The 12,172-nt window shown below is 38.0% G+C and overlaps 4 protein-coding genes across 4 annotated transcripts; 1 reads left to right on the top strand and 3 right to left on the bottom strand.

The window, feature by feature from the left end:
- Positions 1–686: 686 nt before the first annotated feature.
- On the bottom strand, positions 687–2,389 carry LOC17900661 (protein TIFY 10A). The gene is made up of 3 exons (XM_006305468.2): positions 1,973–2,389; positions 1,301–1,792; positions 687–1,180 (listed from the first exon to the last, which is right to left on the bottom strand). Exons 1-3 carry the CDS (start codon positions 2,121–2,123, stop codon positions 1,017–1,019), a joined length of 807 nt encoding a protein of 268 aa, XP_006305530.1. The 5' UTR covers positions 2,124–2,389; the 3' UTR covers positions 687–1,016.
- Positions 2,390–6,074: 3,685 nt separating this feature from the next.
- LOC17899910 (probable polygalacturonase) lies at positions 6,075–8,626 on the bottom strand. Its single transcript, XM_006304913.2, has 5 exons — positions 8,002–8,626; positions 7,394–7,514; positions 7,070–7,318; positions 6,817–6,970; positions 6,075–6,717 (listed from the first exon to the last, which is right to left on the bottom strand). The coding sequence occupies exons 1-5, from the start codon at positions 8,470–8,472 to the stop codon at positions 6,192–6,194; spliced, it is 1,521 nt and encodes a 506-aa protein (XP_006304975.1). The 5' UTR covers positions 8,473–8,626; the 3' UTR covers positions 6,075–6,191.
- A 169-nt stretch (positions 8,627–8,795) lies between these two features.
- On the bottom strand, positions 8,796–10,080 carry LOC17899024 (photosystem I chlorophyll a/b-binding protein 6, chloroplastic). The gene is made up of 4 exons (XM_006306383.2): positions 9,788–10,080; positions 9,663–9,700; positions 9,066–9,583; positions 8,796–8,970 (listed from the first exon to the last, which is right to left on the bottom strand). The coding sequence occupies exons 1-4, from the start codon at positions 10,033–10,035 to the stop codon at positions 8,953–8,955; spliced, it is 822 nt and encodes a 273-aa protein (XP_006306445.1). The 5' UTR covers positions 10,036–10,080; the 3' UTR covers positions 8,796–8,952.
- Positions 10,081–10,466: 386 nt separating this feature from the next.
- Positions 10,467–12,145, top strand: LOC17898534 (ubiquinone biosynthesis protein COQ9-B, mitochondrial). Its single transcript, XM_006305107.2, has 6 exons — positions 10,467–10,790; positions 10,875–10,982; positions 11,090–11,251; positions 11,324–11,495; positions 11,580–11,653; positions 11,753–12,145. The coding sequence occupies exons 1-6, from the start codon at positions 10,467–10,469 to the stop codon at positions 11,861–11,863; spliced, it is 951 nt and encodes a 316-aa protein (XP_006305169.2). The 3' UTR covers positions 11,864–12,145.
- The last annotated feature ends 27 nt before the right edge of the window (positions 12,146–12,172 follow it).

Genomic DNA, 12,172 nt, shown 5'->3' with positions numbered 1-12,172 from the left:
TCCTTCTTGTTCGTCATCATACAAAGTTACAGAACTTGCATAACACTAGCTAGTTCACCAAAGTGATCACTGAACAAAAAGATGACACACAAAAAAAACTGAACACGGTCTTGAATCACTAAATCCTACTTGCTCGGTTTACTTATCAACATGTTTAAACTCACATGTCAACACCAAACTCCCGTCCATTCTCTTTAATTTTGTGGTAACCCAATAATACCACTAAAATTTTATGTGATCAAACTGAATATACCGGACTTATATATTAAATGTTTCTTAAATGTTGCAAATATAGCTACACATAAGTGTGACACTAGAATGTGACCAGCTGATTGAGAGATTCGAATCTGTTCGAAGTCTTGCATACGAAAACGGCCTCAGTACCCACACCTGCTTAAACGCTTACTGCTTATTCCACTCTCGCTGTACATCAGTACATGCTCTGTTTTTTGCCATTAGCGTGTGAGAGTGGCTTAGGCTGCTACACTATGGGATCAAAGGATGATAAGAGAGGCTTGTTTCGTCATGTCTTACTCAGAGGCTTCGATTGGGGAGATTGGGAGAATATGAATGATATTATCTGCTCTGTAAGTGTAAACATTATATCTTTATCTCTGCTCTCTAAGTGTAAACATTGTCTATTAGTACTCAACTATATCGGTTTAAACCATTAAATTATGACTATATATAAGATTAGAAAGGACTATATGGTTCGTTAACAAAAATTATTGTTTCTTACAAAATCAGTCACATACAAAAACTAATTTTGAGATACCCCAGAGAAAGGAGATTAATTAAGGCATGCGACAACACCTAATAAAAGTGTAGAACAACAAACTAAGACGAATATACTAACAAGAATTGATCACTAATCAATAATACATACAAATATATGAAGTTTCCTAATCATTGAATAGAGTTGTAAGAATATAACAAGCTTGAAGCATGAAAGTAGCAGCTTTTATATCTTGTATCGAAGCAACGTCAAAAGAATTTCCCGGTACAGCGGTTAGCGTTCATATTTGAGCTGCCAAACCGAGCCAAGACATGTTGTCTGAGGTTTGAGGCTTTGAAGACGCCTTGGCTGGATCGCATAATTGGTATGGTGCCTTTGAGGTAACCCTGTCCTTTCTCTTCTCTAGGAACCGATGGAGTGAAGCTCTTCTAGCAATAGGAAGCTCTGTAAAAAACAAAAGAAAGAGAGAGGGAGAGTTCTCTGTTAGAAGTTGTTTATTATGATTACGGCGGGATAAAAAGCTACAAAGAGATGTAAACAAAATAGGTTGAGTAAAAACATTACCACATGTCATTGGAGTTGAGGAGGACAGGACTGGCTCTTGTGTAGCGGTTTTCTTGGGGTGAGGAATTTGGCTTGGGATAGTAGCGACGACGACGTTGCTTGTTTGAGTAGTCTTGGCTAAACTTTGGCTGTTGTTGTTGTTGTTGAGATTAGATGTGAAACCGGTGAAGCTATTAGCGGTTCCTTTGCTGGCCAAGTTCATCACTTCTTTGGCTTTGTCAGCAGAGAAGTCATTGAATACAATCACTTGCCCGGCATAGAATATAGTCAATGGAGCAGTTTGAGACTCTGGTTTCACAGATCTGGTAGCCTGTGTCGTTTTCAGGACATCTTGCTTTGGAACAGAGGTAGATGAGGAAGAAAAACTCGATTGCCTAGGAAACATATTCTTCGGTTTAACATCTTGAGCCGCCATGGAAGAATCCATGTTTGATGCTTCACAAGGGAATAAACTCATGGTTGTTGTCGGCTGACGTGAGTTGCCAAGAGTTCCTGCAAATGTAATGAAATCAAAAAGTAAGATCCTCTGTTTCAGAATTTGGTAAACTCAAAATCTTTTTGTTTTCCGATCAAAAACTCTCCAATTTCGATGTTCTTGAAAAAAATATCAAGATCAAGAATTCAGAAAAAAAGGAAGAAAATGGATCTAAAGAAAAGGGTTGGTTGGCTAACCATTGACGTCAGGCTTGCATGCCATGCCTAAGGTCAGATCTCCGAAGCTACCGTTCTCTTTAAGATACTGACTCAATCGACTACACGTCTGAGAGAAGCTAGCCTTCCCTGTAAATCTCCTACTAGCGACGAACTCCATAGAACTCGACATCTTTATCACAAACAAGAGAGTTTTCTGGAATAGCTAAATAAACAAAATCGATCCAGGGGAATCAAAATCTTCTTCTTCTTCTTCTTCCGATATCGTAGAATCTATATACGAAAACTAAAGGTATCTCTCTGTTGCTTCTTCTTTCTTGTAATGGATTTGCTCTTTCTTAGCAAATTGCGTTTTAGTCACGAGGGAGAAATGGGAGGAGACGTCTCCTTTAAAACTTTCTCTTTGGTTTGTTGTTGGTTGGTTGCAGAAGAGGTGCTTCCTACCTCCTCCAATATAACAAAGTATATATATTAATATTATACTCCTTTTTTTATCTAATCACAGTGCGTATATAAAAACACGTGTTTTATTTCGTCCTTTCTTTTTTATATAAAACCGGCAAATGTGTCTCGGTTCACTGTTCTCCACGTTCAACGCCTTTCTGTTTTCTTTAAATTACTATTATATCCTCCCCCACACACGAACCTACTTTAACCATCTACGGTTGGTTTGTATTGTAAGGACGAAGTCAAATAAAATACAATATGCATATATGTAAGAAGATGTTAGATTTTTCTTTTTTCCTTTATTATTAATGTAAACTTTAATTGTACAGTAGGCATAATTCTTGATCTTGATCGTCGTGGTTTTGGTGCTGGTCACATGTTTTGTATCTGATTTATTAACAAGAAAAATTAAAATTAAACCAAAATAATGGAAAAACGACACATTTTTAAAAATACTATGAAACATTCAAAAAAAAAAAACAAGAAGCAAAAACGCGTTATAAGTAGTCAACAGTCAAGACATTTTTTTATATTAGACTAATAATAATATAGTTTTGTATAATCATAATCTATACGATAAGATAATTATCTAAAGAAAAACGTATTATTATAAAGGTTATTAACGCGTGATTCATGCAACGATTACAGGTTAAGGTTTGGTCTCTCAGTAAATGAAAAAAAAACTTAAACAAGACTTGGATTAGTTGTCGATTTGGAATTAAATGAAAGCACAAGATAAAAGTCATACTATAAAAAGTCAACCCACACATGGTCGACCGTCACAATTAATTAAGATGACATGAACCAGCAAAATAGAGAAATCATCATCGAAAACGAAATTGATGTTTGCATGGTACTTAAAAATAAATAAATAAACATGTAAAGACCTAATCAAAACTGTCGTCTTAAAAAGGAGATTATCTAAGCCCAGGCAATATGCGAAAGAGAGTACTGTAATTAATCTCCTCCCATAATATATATGTCAGTCAACAAAGGCAAGGAGGAGGGTACAATCGTAAAAAGAGTGAGAAACGCAAAACGGAGCAAAACCTCACGGCGTTAATTATAATGAAACAGTGTGGAGTGGTCCCCGATACAAGACAACTCCACCACCCACATGTTCCGTCGACCACGTTTTTGTTGTTATGCGTTCCTCTTTTTTTAAAAAAAGAAGAAAAATAATATCTACAAAAAATGGAAAAGCAGAGAAAGGTTTTAAAAATAATTCAAAAAAAAAATCCAAAAAAGAGGAAACCACAAGGCAAGTGCACGTTGGCTACACCTATTTTTATATGACACGCGTCGAATTATGGTTGGTTGTTTATATACGCGTGTAGTAGATTCTTATTTATTTTTACGTACCCGTGAGTTGTTATACGCTGCTACGCGATCTATACGACCCCTTGGGTGTGTCTGTGTGTGTGTGTGTGAGATTGATTTGTCAGACTCTTTTTCAAATTGCTATTGTTTTTATAAATTCTCTTTTGTTGAGACAGACGCAAATTTAGGGTACAACTTTGTTTGCGTGGATCGTACTTGGAAATTGACAAGAGATAAAAGAAAAAAACACCTTAGGCACGAGAAAGATCATAGTGTATTATAATTAGTGTTTGCACCTTGTTGCCTTCTTTCGTTGATAAATTGTTGTATATATATCTTTTTCTTTTTTTTTAGTATTTGTTTTCGATATTGTGTCGTATGATCAAGATTGGCTGAGAAGGCCTATAACACAGTTCTAATACAATTCAATCGTGTCTCTCTGATGTTTCATTAAACTTGGATTTTTCGACACAGTTTCCGTTATATTTCAGTAAACAAAATACGTCCAGTAATATAAATACCATGAACTCGAGATAATTCGGACCATTGGATGAAGTTTGCTATTAGCCGACAAAAAATATTATATTAGAATATGGTATAATTAATTATGCATACAATTAAAAGAGTAAGAAAAAGTCGTCCAAAACACCGAGTCTTTCTTTCACATTATTGATAGAAACTTTATTAGAACAAGCTAGATATTTTCATCGACAAAATAAAAAACTCAAGTGGCTTTTGAGTTTATTGGTAAGGAGTTAGAACATACTACTATTAAGCTATGGGAATGTGGGCTATATGATGATGATGAGCCTTGTAATAAAGTAGATAGGATTAGATTAAACGGAAAAGATCGTTAAACTCGTGGGAAATGCGTGTATGTAGTGCGTAGTGGTTGTGGTTGGGAAGGAATACAGATCCGCGATGCAAGTTGAGTAACGTGTCCAAATTTATATATATTTAATTTTTGTATTCATATGCACCATTTGAGAGTTTATCTTTAGTTTACGGCTCCTAAATTTATTTGTATTATTCTATTCTAGTCTTCTAGTCCTTGTTATATGATACAACAATTCATTTTATAAATGTAACGTCTAATATAAATATCATTATACTACACTATCTTCTCGTTTAGCTTTTTTTTTTTTCTTTATAGTATGATAAGGCTTTCGAAATTTACATGGTTGACTATGCTAAGCATAGATTCATACGTCGCCACGTCGTATAGTTTTAGTTTCTTTTAGCAAATTACTAATACTATATAAAAAAAAAAATTACTAATACTTATGTAACTAGCAATGATGCAAATCATACCTAGGTTTTGATAAAAACTATAAAAAATCAATATGCACATGAAATTTCAAGAAATGAAGAAACAATTGATCTGTATTTCTTTATAGTATACTTGTAAAAGTACGCATGCGTTTGTTATACTTTCAAAAATAAATGGTACTATATGATTGTATAAAAATAAAGATTAAAAAAAAAAAAAAAAGCATAAAAACAGTTGATGAGGCGCCACATGGGTCGCGACCATTATTGGAGTCGTCGGTGTTCTGCATAATAAAATATACTATAAATGTTTGAAACTGTGCTAATTCACTTTATTAGTGGAACATGCTTCTCGTGACATTAAAATTAATATTTTATAGTGTAAACTGGATATTTCAAGAAATTTATATTTATATGTTGGCTGGGTCAAGTTGTGCGAGTTTGGTCTACAAAAACACCCCTCTCGCTATTGGTTTTGGGTCCGAGTTTGGCGATCAAAAGCTAAGTAAGAGAGGTATAGCATAGTCTCCCATGTCTAAAGGTGCGAGTCCGCTTTTGTAAGGGATCATTAGTCCGTTTCAGTCGATTACGCTGATACCATGCATGCAGGTGACTCGTGCGTTAATAATATGTGAGCTTAGTCATGGATTCGAAAACAGCAACTTGTGTTTGCCAGAATCGCACATATATATAAAACCTCTCAACATGGACATTCTTATTCTTTTTCTCAAGCATTCTACCGCTCAACTGTAAACCTCAAATATTTATGAGTCTGAATCTTGCATTCCTTCATCTATTCATTAATATTTGTATTCTTTAGTTTAAAGCAAGTCAATCCCGTTCGTTCTACTTTACTGTTTGGTCAACATAGATTAAGCAGTTTATTACCACTAATCGACCTATTCTTGATATAATATTTGCTAGCAAATTTCCTATTAAACTAGGACATCTATTTCATTGATTTGTTATTATCATATATTATCATCCCCCATAATGGGTACAAAATCATTTACAAGTACATATCACTCCTTTACTGTGGAGAAAAGAACTGCTCCTTTAGATATTTCTATGTGATTTTGAATTATAATTATCAGATTGAAAAGCTGTCCAAATTAATATAAAAAAAACATTCATTTTGTGTTCCAAAATTTACGTCTATGTACACACAAATGATCCGAGATGACAGTGAATACAAAAAATACATTCAAATGTCGTAGTCAATGTCCGTCACATTGGACTCAGCAGCGGCCTTAACAAGACGACCTTCCTCGTCGTACACATCAAAATTCTCGCAAGCTCGAGGAGATATCGGACCATAGACTCGTCCTTTCACGAACGAACATTGGAATATATGTTTCTTCTTGTACGTTAACCCAACGGACATATCCCGAAACGTCACATTCCTTACCGGAATCTGCTCGCTCCCGTGGATTCGGACCGGCACTCTCACTCCTTGTCCGTGGATTCCCGTGAAACTGAATCCTGAGAGTGTCGGATATGCTTTGCGATCGTAATTATCATCTGCATGCTCGTTGTAATCCGTCTTGATCACGATACCAACCCGAACGTTATCTAGTGTTAGGTTTTTGTAAGTTATGTTTTTGATGTAACCGCCTCGTCCTGGAGCTGTTTTGATTCTGATTCCGCGCCGCGAGTTCCAGATTAGGAGATTCTCAATCGTCACGTTAGATATACCACCCGACATTTCGCTTCCGATTGATACACCAGCACTGTCAAAATATACAGACAACTTTTGCTTATTTTGTTTTTACAAAAAACAAGTTTTTGAACTTCTGTGGTGAAACATGAAAAATGAGAAAACTCTTTACCTTATAACGGAGCGAACAATGAGATTACGGATAAGAATGTTCGTTGAAGGTCGTCCATATGCAATGCCAAACTGATCCCATCCACTCTTTATTGCGATCGCATCATCACCAGTGCTAATGTAGCAGTCCTCAATTACCATATCCTCACACGAATCTGTTTACGGAAAGATAAACAGTGCAAAAAAGTTATAAATCTATCAAATGCAGGATAGCCGGAGAAAGATAGTAGACGCCGACGGTAAGGGAACAATACCTGGATCAATTCCATCAGTATTTGGTGCTCCAGTTACAGGAGCCAAGATGGTGATATTCTTTATTGTTACATTTTTGCAGTCGTATGGATGAAGAGTCCAAAAGGGTGAGTCACGCATTGTTATGTTAGCGATAACTATGTCACTGGACCACATTATTTGAACTAAAGGTCCCCTCGTATTGTTGAGAAGTCTCCTCTGATGCTTCTTCCACCACGATTGTCCCTGTCCATTTATTGTTCCGTTGTGACCTGTTTGTTATATCCATTAATCAGTAACTCGTTTCTCATAATTTCAGAAACATGAACTAGGAGGGAATCACTAACCAGTTATAACAATGTCTTTGAGGTTTTGACCATGGATTAAGCTCCCATAACGAGGTCCAGGACGCTCTCTACCATAACCATATGAAGGCAATGGTGGCATTAAAGGCCAGTACTTCTCATCCTGATAATTCAAGTGAAACACCGGGTAAATAAGATTCACACAGCATTCACTTAAGTTTTATTTTCTCATTGGGCAACCTCTGTTTTGTTAACCTATACTCTTAGTCCCAAATGTGGATTATTCCCTTAAAAACCCAAGATAAACACTCATTTGCGTACCAAATCTAGCATTTGTTATATATTCGATTAGTCTCCTCAAACACACAAAATCTACAAAGTTATGTACCCTCCATTCAACAGAACCTAGCAAACACAGTAAATATACTCTAACTTAGCTAAAGTGAAGTTACCTGTAACCTAGAAATATCAAGTTCTAAGCTTAGTTGTGGCTAAAAGTTATGCCATATTAACTTAAAACAGAGCTTAAAGCATCTCATTTTCAGTAAATAATCATCAAAATCAATGGACAAAAAAGGATAAATCTTTTGTGATCAAGCCCTTGTATCGAGATGAAAGCAATGTAAGAGAAATCAAATCATTTCACTAACCTCAACACCAAGAATCTCGGAATCCTCAGCAAGAAAAAGAGTCATATGGCTAGTGAGATTAAACGGAGCCGTGAGCCAGCGTCCAGGCGGCACATTCAGCTGACCGCCACCGCTATTACTCCCAAGCTTCGAGATTGAAACCACCGCTCTCTCAAAGGCCTCCGTGTTAAGCGTAAACCCATCTCCAACACCTCCAAAATCTCTCAAATCGAACACCACAGGTCTCAGTCGAGGCAGTGGCTGAATCGGTTTGATCTTACCGAAAATGGTGAATCTTCCTCCAACGGGACCAGCTCCAGAGCCGCCGACGTAAGCCGTTCGCTGCCAAAGGAAAACGGAACCAAAGGCAGCGATCCAGAGAAATGTGAAGAGTGTAGTCTTGTGGGAAGCAAGTAAAGAAGTAAGACGACGCCTCGGTTCAAGTCTCTGAAGATGGAATTGAAATCGAGACGGAAGCAAATTCTCCACCATGATTCGATTTACTAGGAATTAGAAACATGGGGGATTCTGGTTCTTGTTAGGTTTCCTCAGATCTAGCCGAGAATTAGTGAATTAGACGCAAAGATCCGTCATCGAGAGTTGCCAAGTCTGTGTCAGAAGCTGGTGAGGGAAGTGTTTGGTGTGCATCGCCGAAATTGGATTGAACCAAACCGGTAAATTTAACGTACCGGTTTTGTCTGGTTGTTTATTTGTCTATAGAGGAATAACTGATTTTTACATTGGTCGTTAAGGTCACATAAAAACTTCACACTACATCCTCAGATTCTGAGTCCAAGTTCAACATCTTCAACCTATAAATTTTCAATTGTCTTGTATTTTCTTCATTTTACATATTAATTAATTAAGCATAAGTTGTAATAAAAGGACGAGTAAAACTATATACAAAAGTTCAACATCCATAATTGCTGATATTATATAAAATAAATTATATTTATGGCATGCCAATCCTGATCAGTGAGTTGTAAATGCCTGCAAAAACAAAGTACGTACCCATGAAGGTTGATCAATACACACACATATCATCATGTTCATGGTAATGATCATCAAGACAAAATATAGCTTACCGAGAAGACGTTGCAGTGACCAGGATCAGCAAGATGAGCCATGAGATTCTCAATTGGATCTTGACTACTAGTGTAAGTAGCTTGGAAACAGAAACCAACGAAAGCAAGCATCGCCAGCCGTCCGTTTTTAATCTCTTTAGTCCTTAACACCATAACCGGTTCAGGAGAACCTCTCCCCCACATCATAAAATCGAACCATAAACCTCCCGGGTAACCAACATCCGGTTTAGGATTCACTTTGTGTGGGTACTTAGGTTCTATGTCGACGGACCCCGGCTTGATCAAATCGGCCCATCTTCTGCCTTCTACCCATCCCATTAAAACCAATTGAGCCACGAATAACGTAGTGGAATCCGCGAAGTACTCACGTGACCCTGCGTCGTACCATGAGAAATTCTCTATGAAACCTAACCGCTCGAGACATTCCGGTATTAGGATACCGGTTACTGCCAGCATTGCCCACCGGCTATGAATGAGCTCAGCTTGTGCAAACCATTTCAGTGTGTCCGGGTCAGACCCTATAAAACAGACACTTGTAGTTAGTCAAAAAATTCGGTTCAACCCGGTTATTTTTTATTTATTTTTCCTTGTTCGTACCTAAACCGAGAGGATCGAAACCGAAATCGCCGGGTAGGCTGCAAGAAGAGTTTTTGATAGTCAAGACTCGATCAATATTGGAAGCTTAATATCAAGAAAAAGGACTGACTGATTATGTAACGAACCTGCCATCGAGCCATTCAGGTGGATAACTACCAGGGAACCACAAAGGACGGTCTGGAGGAAGTGGTTCACAGACACTAGACACTTCTTTGCCAGCACGAACCACCACTGCGCGGTCGCTATTTATTCTTCCACCGTCCCGTGATGCACACCACGGTGCTTGTCGTCTTCTCTCGGTTGGGATCTCGACTCTGCTCGTCGTGGATAATGTGAGCGTGGAAGTGAGAGCAGAAGCAATGGCAAGAGCCATCTTTGATTCGTGCGGAAATGATAATGTACATTTTTTTTCTTGTGTTGCTGTGACTGATTGTATAACTTCGTATGTTATGGGCTTTGTTATCCAGAAGTATTTTGTGAAGCCAGTGTTACGCGACACGTGTACGTTTCGATGTGATTCATCATAAACCGTTGACGACTTTGCTAACAACGTTAAAATTAAAAGTACAAATTATGTCTGTTTTAGACAAATAAATAAACTTTACGTCGTATAAGCAAATAATCATAAATAGCAGGTAAAATAAATAAAATAAGAAAACGCCCAAATTGATTAATTCATCATCAGTTCACTTGGGCAAGCAGAGTAAACGGGGTCGGTTAAGGAGGAGAAGCTCTTTTCATTTCTCGTGGCAACGATCTCATCTACGTGTCACAAAACTCAAACCCCTCACACTCCGGCGAACGATGTACCGTACAGCGGCGAAGCATCTTCTCGGCGGTGGTGGTGCTTTTACATCCACCCGCCTTCTCCGATTTCCCAAGCTCAGGTCAACAATCATCCCTTCCTCTTACACTTCCGGTCTCTGCACTTCGTCGATGGGTGGTAATACTGAATCGCCAATGGGTAATCAATCTGTGAACCCTAATCAATCGGATCACACGGCGGCGTCTTCTTCGTCTTCTTCTACGAGTACAGGGGAAGGACCACGTCGAAATGAGAGCAGGAAGCCGAGAGCTGAGTTTCAGGAAGAGCAGGCTCGTGTTCTCTCTGCGTCTCTCCGTCATGTGGTGGGTATAAATTTCATAGATTTACCTCAAAGTTTCAATTTTTTTTGGCGATTAAGTTTTTGTATTTTTGGGAGTTTTGTGTAGCCGAGATTAGGTTGGACTGAGGAAGCGATGATGGCTGGTTCAAGGGATGTTGGTGTGTCTCCTTCGATTGTTGGCTCTTTCTCCAGGAAAGAAGCTGCACTTGTTGAGGTAATGGTGTCTCTGGAATCACTGAAATTTTGTAGATTTTGAGCTTGAAACATTGGATTTTGGTGGTCCTATTGTTGAGTTTCATTTTTCTGGTTACTCTTGTTCAGTTCTTCATGGATGAAAGCCTTCAGTTGCTTATGGACAGAATAGACTCTGGATTGGATTTGCAAAACCTGATTCCAAGTGCACGCATTGCCAAGCTCATTAGAATTCGCCTAGAAATGCAAATCCCGTACATGTCAAAATGGCCCCAAGCTCTAAGCATCCAAGTAAGTCTTTCCGGTTTCTCTCTGTGTCATGATAGAATGCAAGCTTGTCCTGATATCCTTTTGGCTAAACAGGCGCATCCTCTGAATGTCGCAACGAGTTTTAAGCAACGGGCAATGTTAGTTGATGAAATATGGCATGCTGTTGGAGATGGGGCCTCAGATTTAGATTGGTATGTCAAGCGCACTATTCTTGGAGGCGTTTACTCAACCACTGAGATTTACATGCTCACCGATGACTCCTTAGGTTGGTTTTAATCCTCCTCCCTTGAATGCATTGTTATGGCATTAGAGAAACTATTCAAAGTTTGATATCATTTATTTTGAGCAGAACATCGCGATACATGGGCATTCTTGGATGACAGAGTCAAAGATGCTTTTGATCTGAAGAAGAGCATACAAGAGGTAAAGTAAAACCTTTTTCGGTATGCTTGGTACTTATTGCTACTAACCTACGACATTGGAATGAAAACTTCTCATGCTCACTTACACATTTTGTGGCAGGCCAAGTATTTTGCAGAAGACATAGGAGCTGGAGTTGGGAAATCAGTTCAAGGACTAATGAATGGAGTTATGCAGACGATGTCTAGAAGGAGTGGTGGCTCTGCGTTTTGAAAGATCGAACCTTTAGACAAGATTCAGCTTAATTTCTTTAGGATTTTCCAATATTTTGAGTATTGGGAATATAATAATGATATGAAAATATGACTTTTAAGTAAAAGGGTTGTGAACTATAAATGATCTTCTACGTTTGAATAAACCATTGAGTTTGGAATCTTGATTTTTGTAATCGCGGATGAAACTTGTGCTGTATTTGGTTGTTCTGTAAGTGAACAGAAAAGAAAGTTGTAAACTTTGTGATCTTGGTCCCAATTCAATTGGACATTTTATTTGGTAGGGTGTCTATCGTTCGAATACAAACAT

The sequence above is a fragment of the Capsella rubella genome, unplaced genomic scaffold, assembly GCF_000375325.1.
Source record: "Capsella rubella cultivar Monte Gargano unplaced genomic scaffold, Caprub1_0 scaffold_1, whole genome shotgun sequence".
NCBI classification, from domain to species: domain Eukaryota; kingdom Viridiplantae; phylum Streptophyta; class Magnoliopsida; order Brassicales; family Brassicaceae; genus Capsella; species Capsella rubella.
This window is presented reverse-complemented; position numbering and strand designations above follow the sequence as displayed.

What these genes read in the sequence shown, in the direction of transcription:
- LOC17900661 (XM_006305468.2), bottom strand. Translation starts at nt 2,123, where the DNA reads ATGTCGAGTTCTATGGAGTTCGTCGCTAGTAGGAGATTTACAGGGAAG. An exon ending in ATGCAAGCCTGACGTCAATG is followed by an intron (nt 1,793 to 1,972) that starts GTTAGCCAACCA and finishes TTACATTTGCAG; the next exon opens with GAACTCTTGGCAACTCACGT. An exon ending in CTCAACTCCAATGACATGTG is followed by an intron (nt 1,181 to 1,300) that starts GTAATGTTTTTA and finishes TGTTTTTTACAG; the next exon opens with AGCTTCCTATTGCTAGAAGA.
- LOC17899910 (XM_006304913.2), bottom strand. Translation starts at nt 8,472, where the DNA reads ATGGTGGAGAATTTGCTTCCGTCTCGATTTCAATTCCATCTTCAGAGA. An exon ending in CCGAGATTCTTGGTGTTGAG is followed by an intron (nt 7,515 to 8,001) that starts GTTAGTGAAATG and finishes TTGAATTATCAG; the next exon opens with GATGAGAAGTACTGGCCTTT. An exon ending in ATTGTTCGCTCCGTTATAAG is followed by an intron (nt 6,718 to 6,816) that starts GTAAAGAGTTTT and finishes ATATTTTGACAG; the next exon opens with TGCTGGTGTATCAATCGGAA.
- LOC17899024 (XM_006306383.2), bottom strand. Translation starts at nt 10,035, where the DNA reads ATGGCTCTTGCCATTGCTTCTGCTCTCACTTCCACGCTCACATTATCC. An exon ending in CCTGAATGGCTCGATGGCAG is followed by an intron (nt 9,701 to 9,787) that starts GTTCGTTACATA and finishes CTCTTCTTGCAG; the next exon opens with CCTACCCGGCGATTTCGGTT. An exon ending in TTTCGATCCTCTCGGTTTAG is followed by an intron (nt 9,584 to 9,662) that starts GTACGAACAAGG and finishes TCTGTTTTATAG; the next exon opens with GGTCTGACCCGGACACACTG.
- LOC17898534 (XM_006305107.2), top strand. Translation starts at nt 10,467, where the DNA reads ATGTACCGTACAGCGGCGAAGCATCTTCTCGGCGGTGGTGGTGCTTTT. An exon ending in CTGCGTCTCTCCGTCATGTG is followed by an intron (nt 10,791 to 10,874) that starts GTGGGTATAAAT and finishes AGTTTTGTGTAG; the next exon opens with CCGAGATTAGGTTGGACTGA. An exon ending in AAGAAGCTGCACTTGTTGAG is followed by an intron (nt 10,983 to 11,089) that starts GTAATGGTGTCT and finishes ACTCTTGTTCAG; the next exon opens with TTCTTCATGGATGAAAGCCT.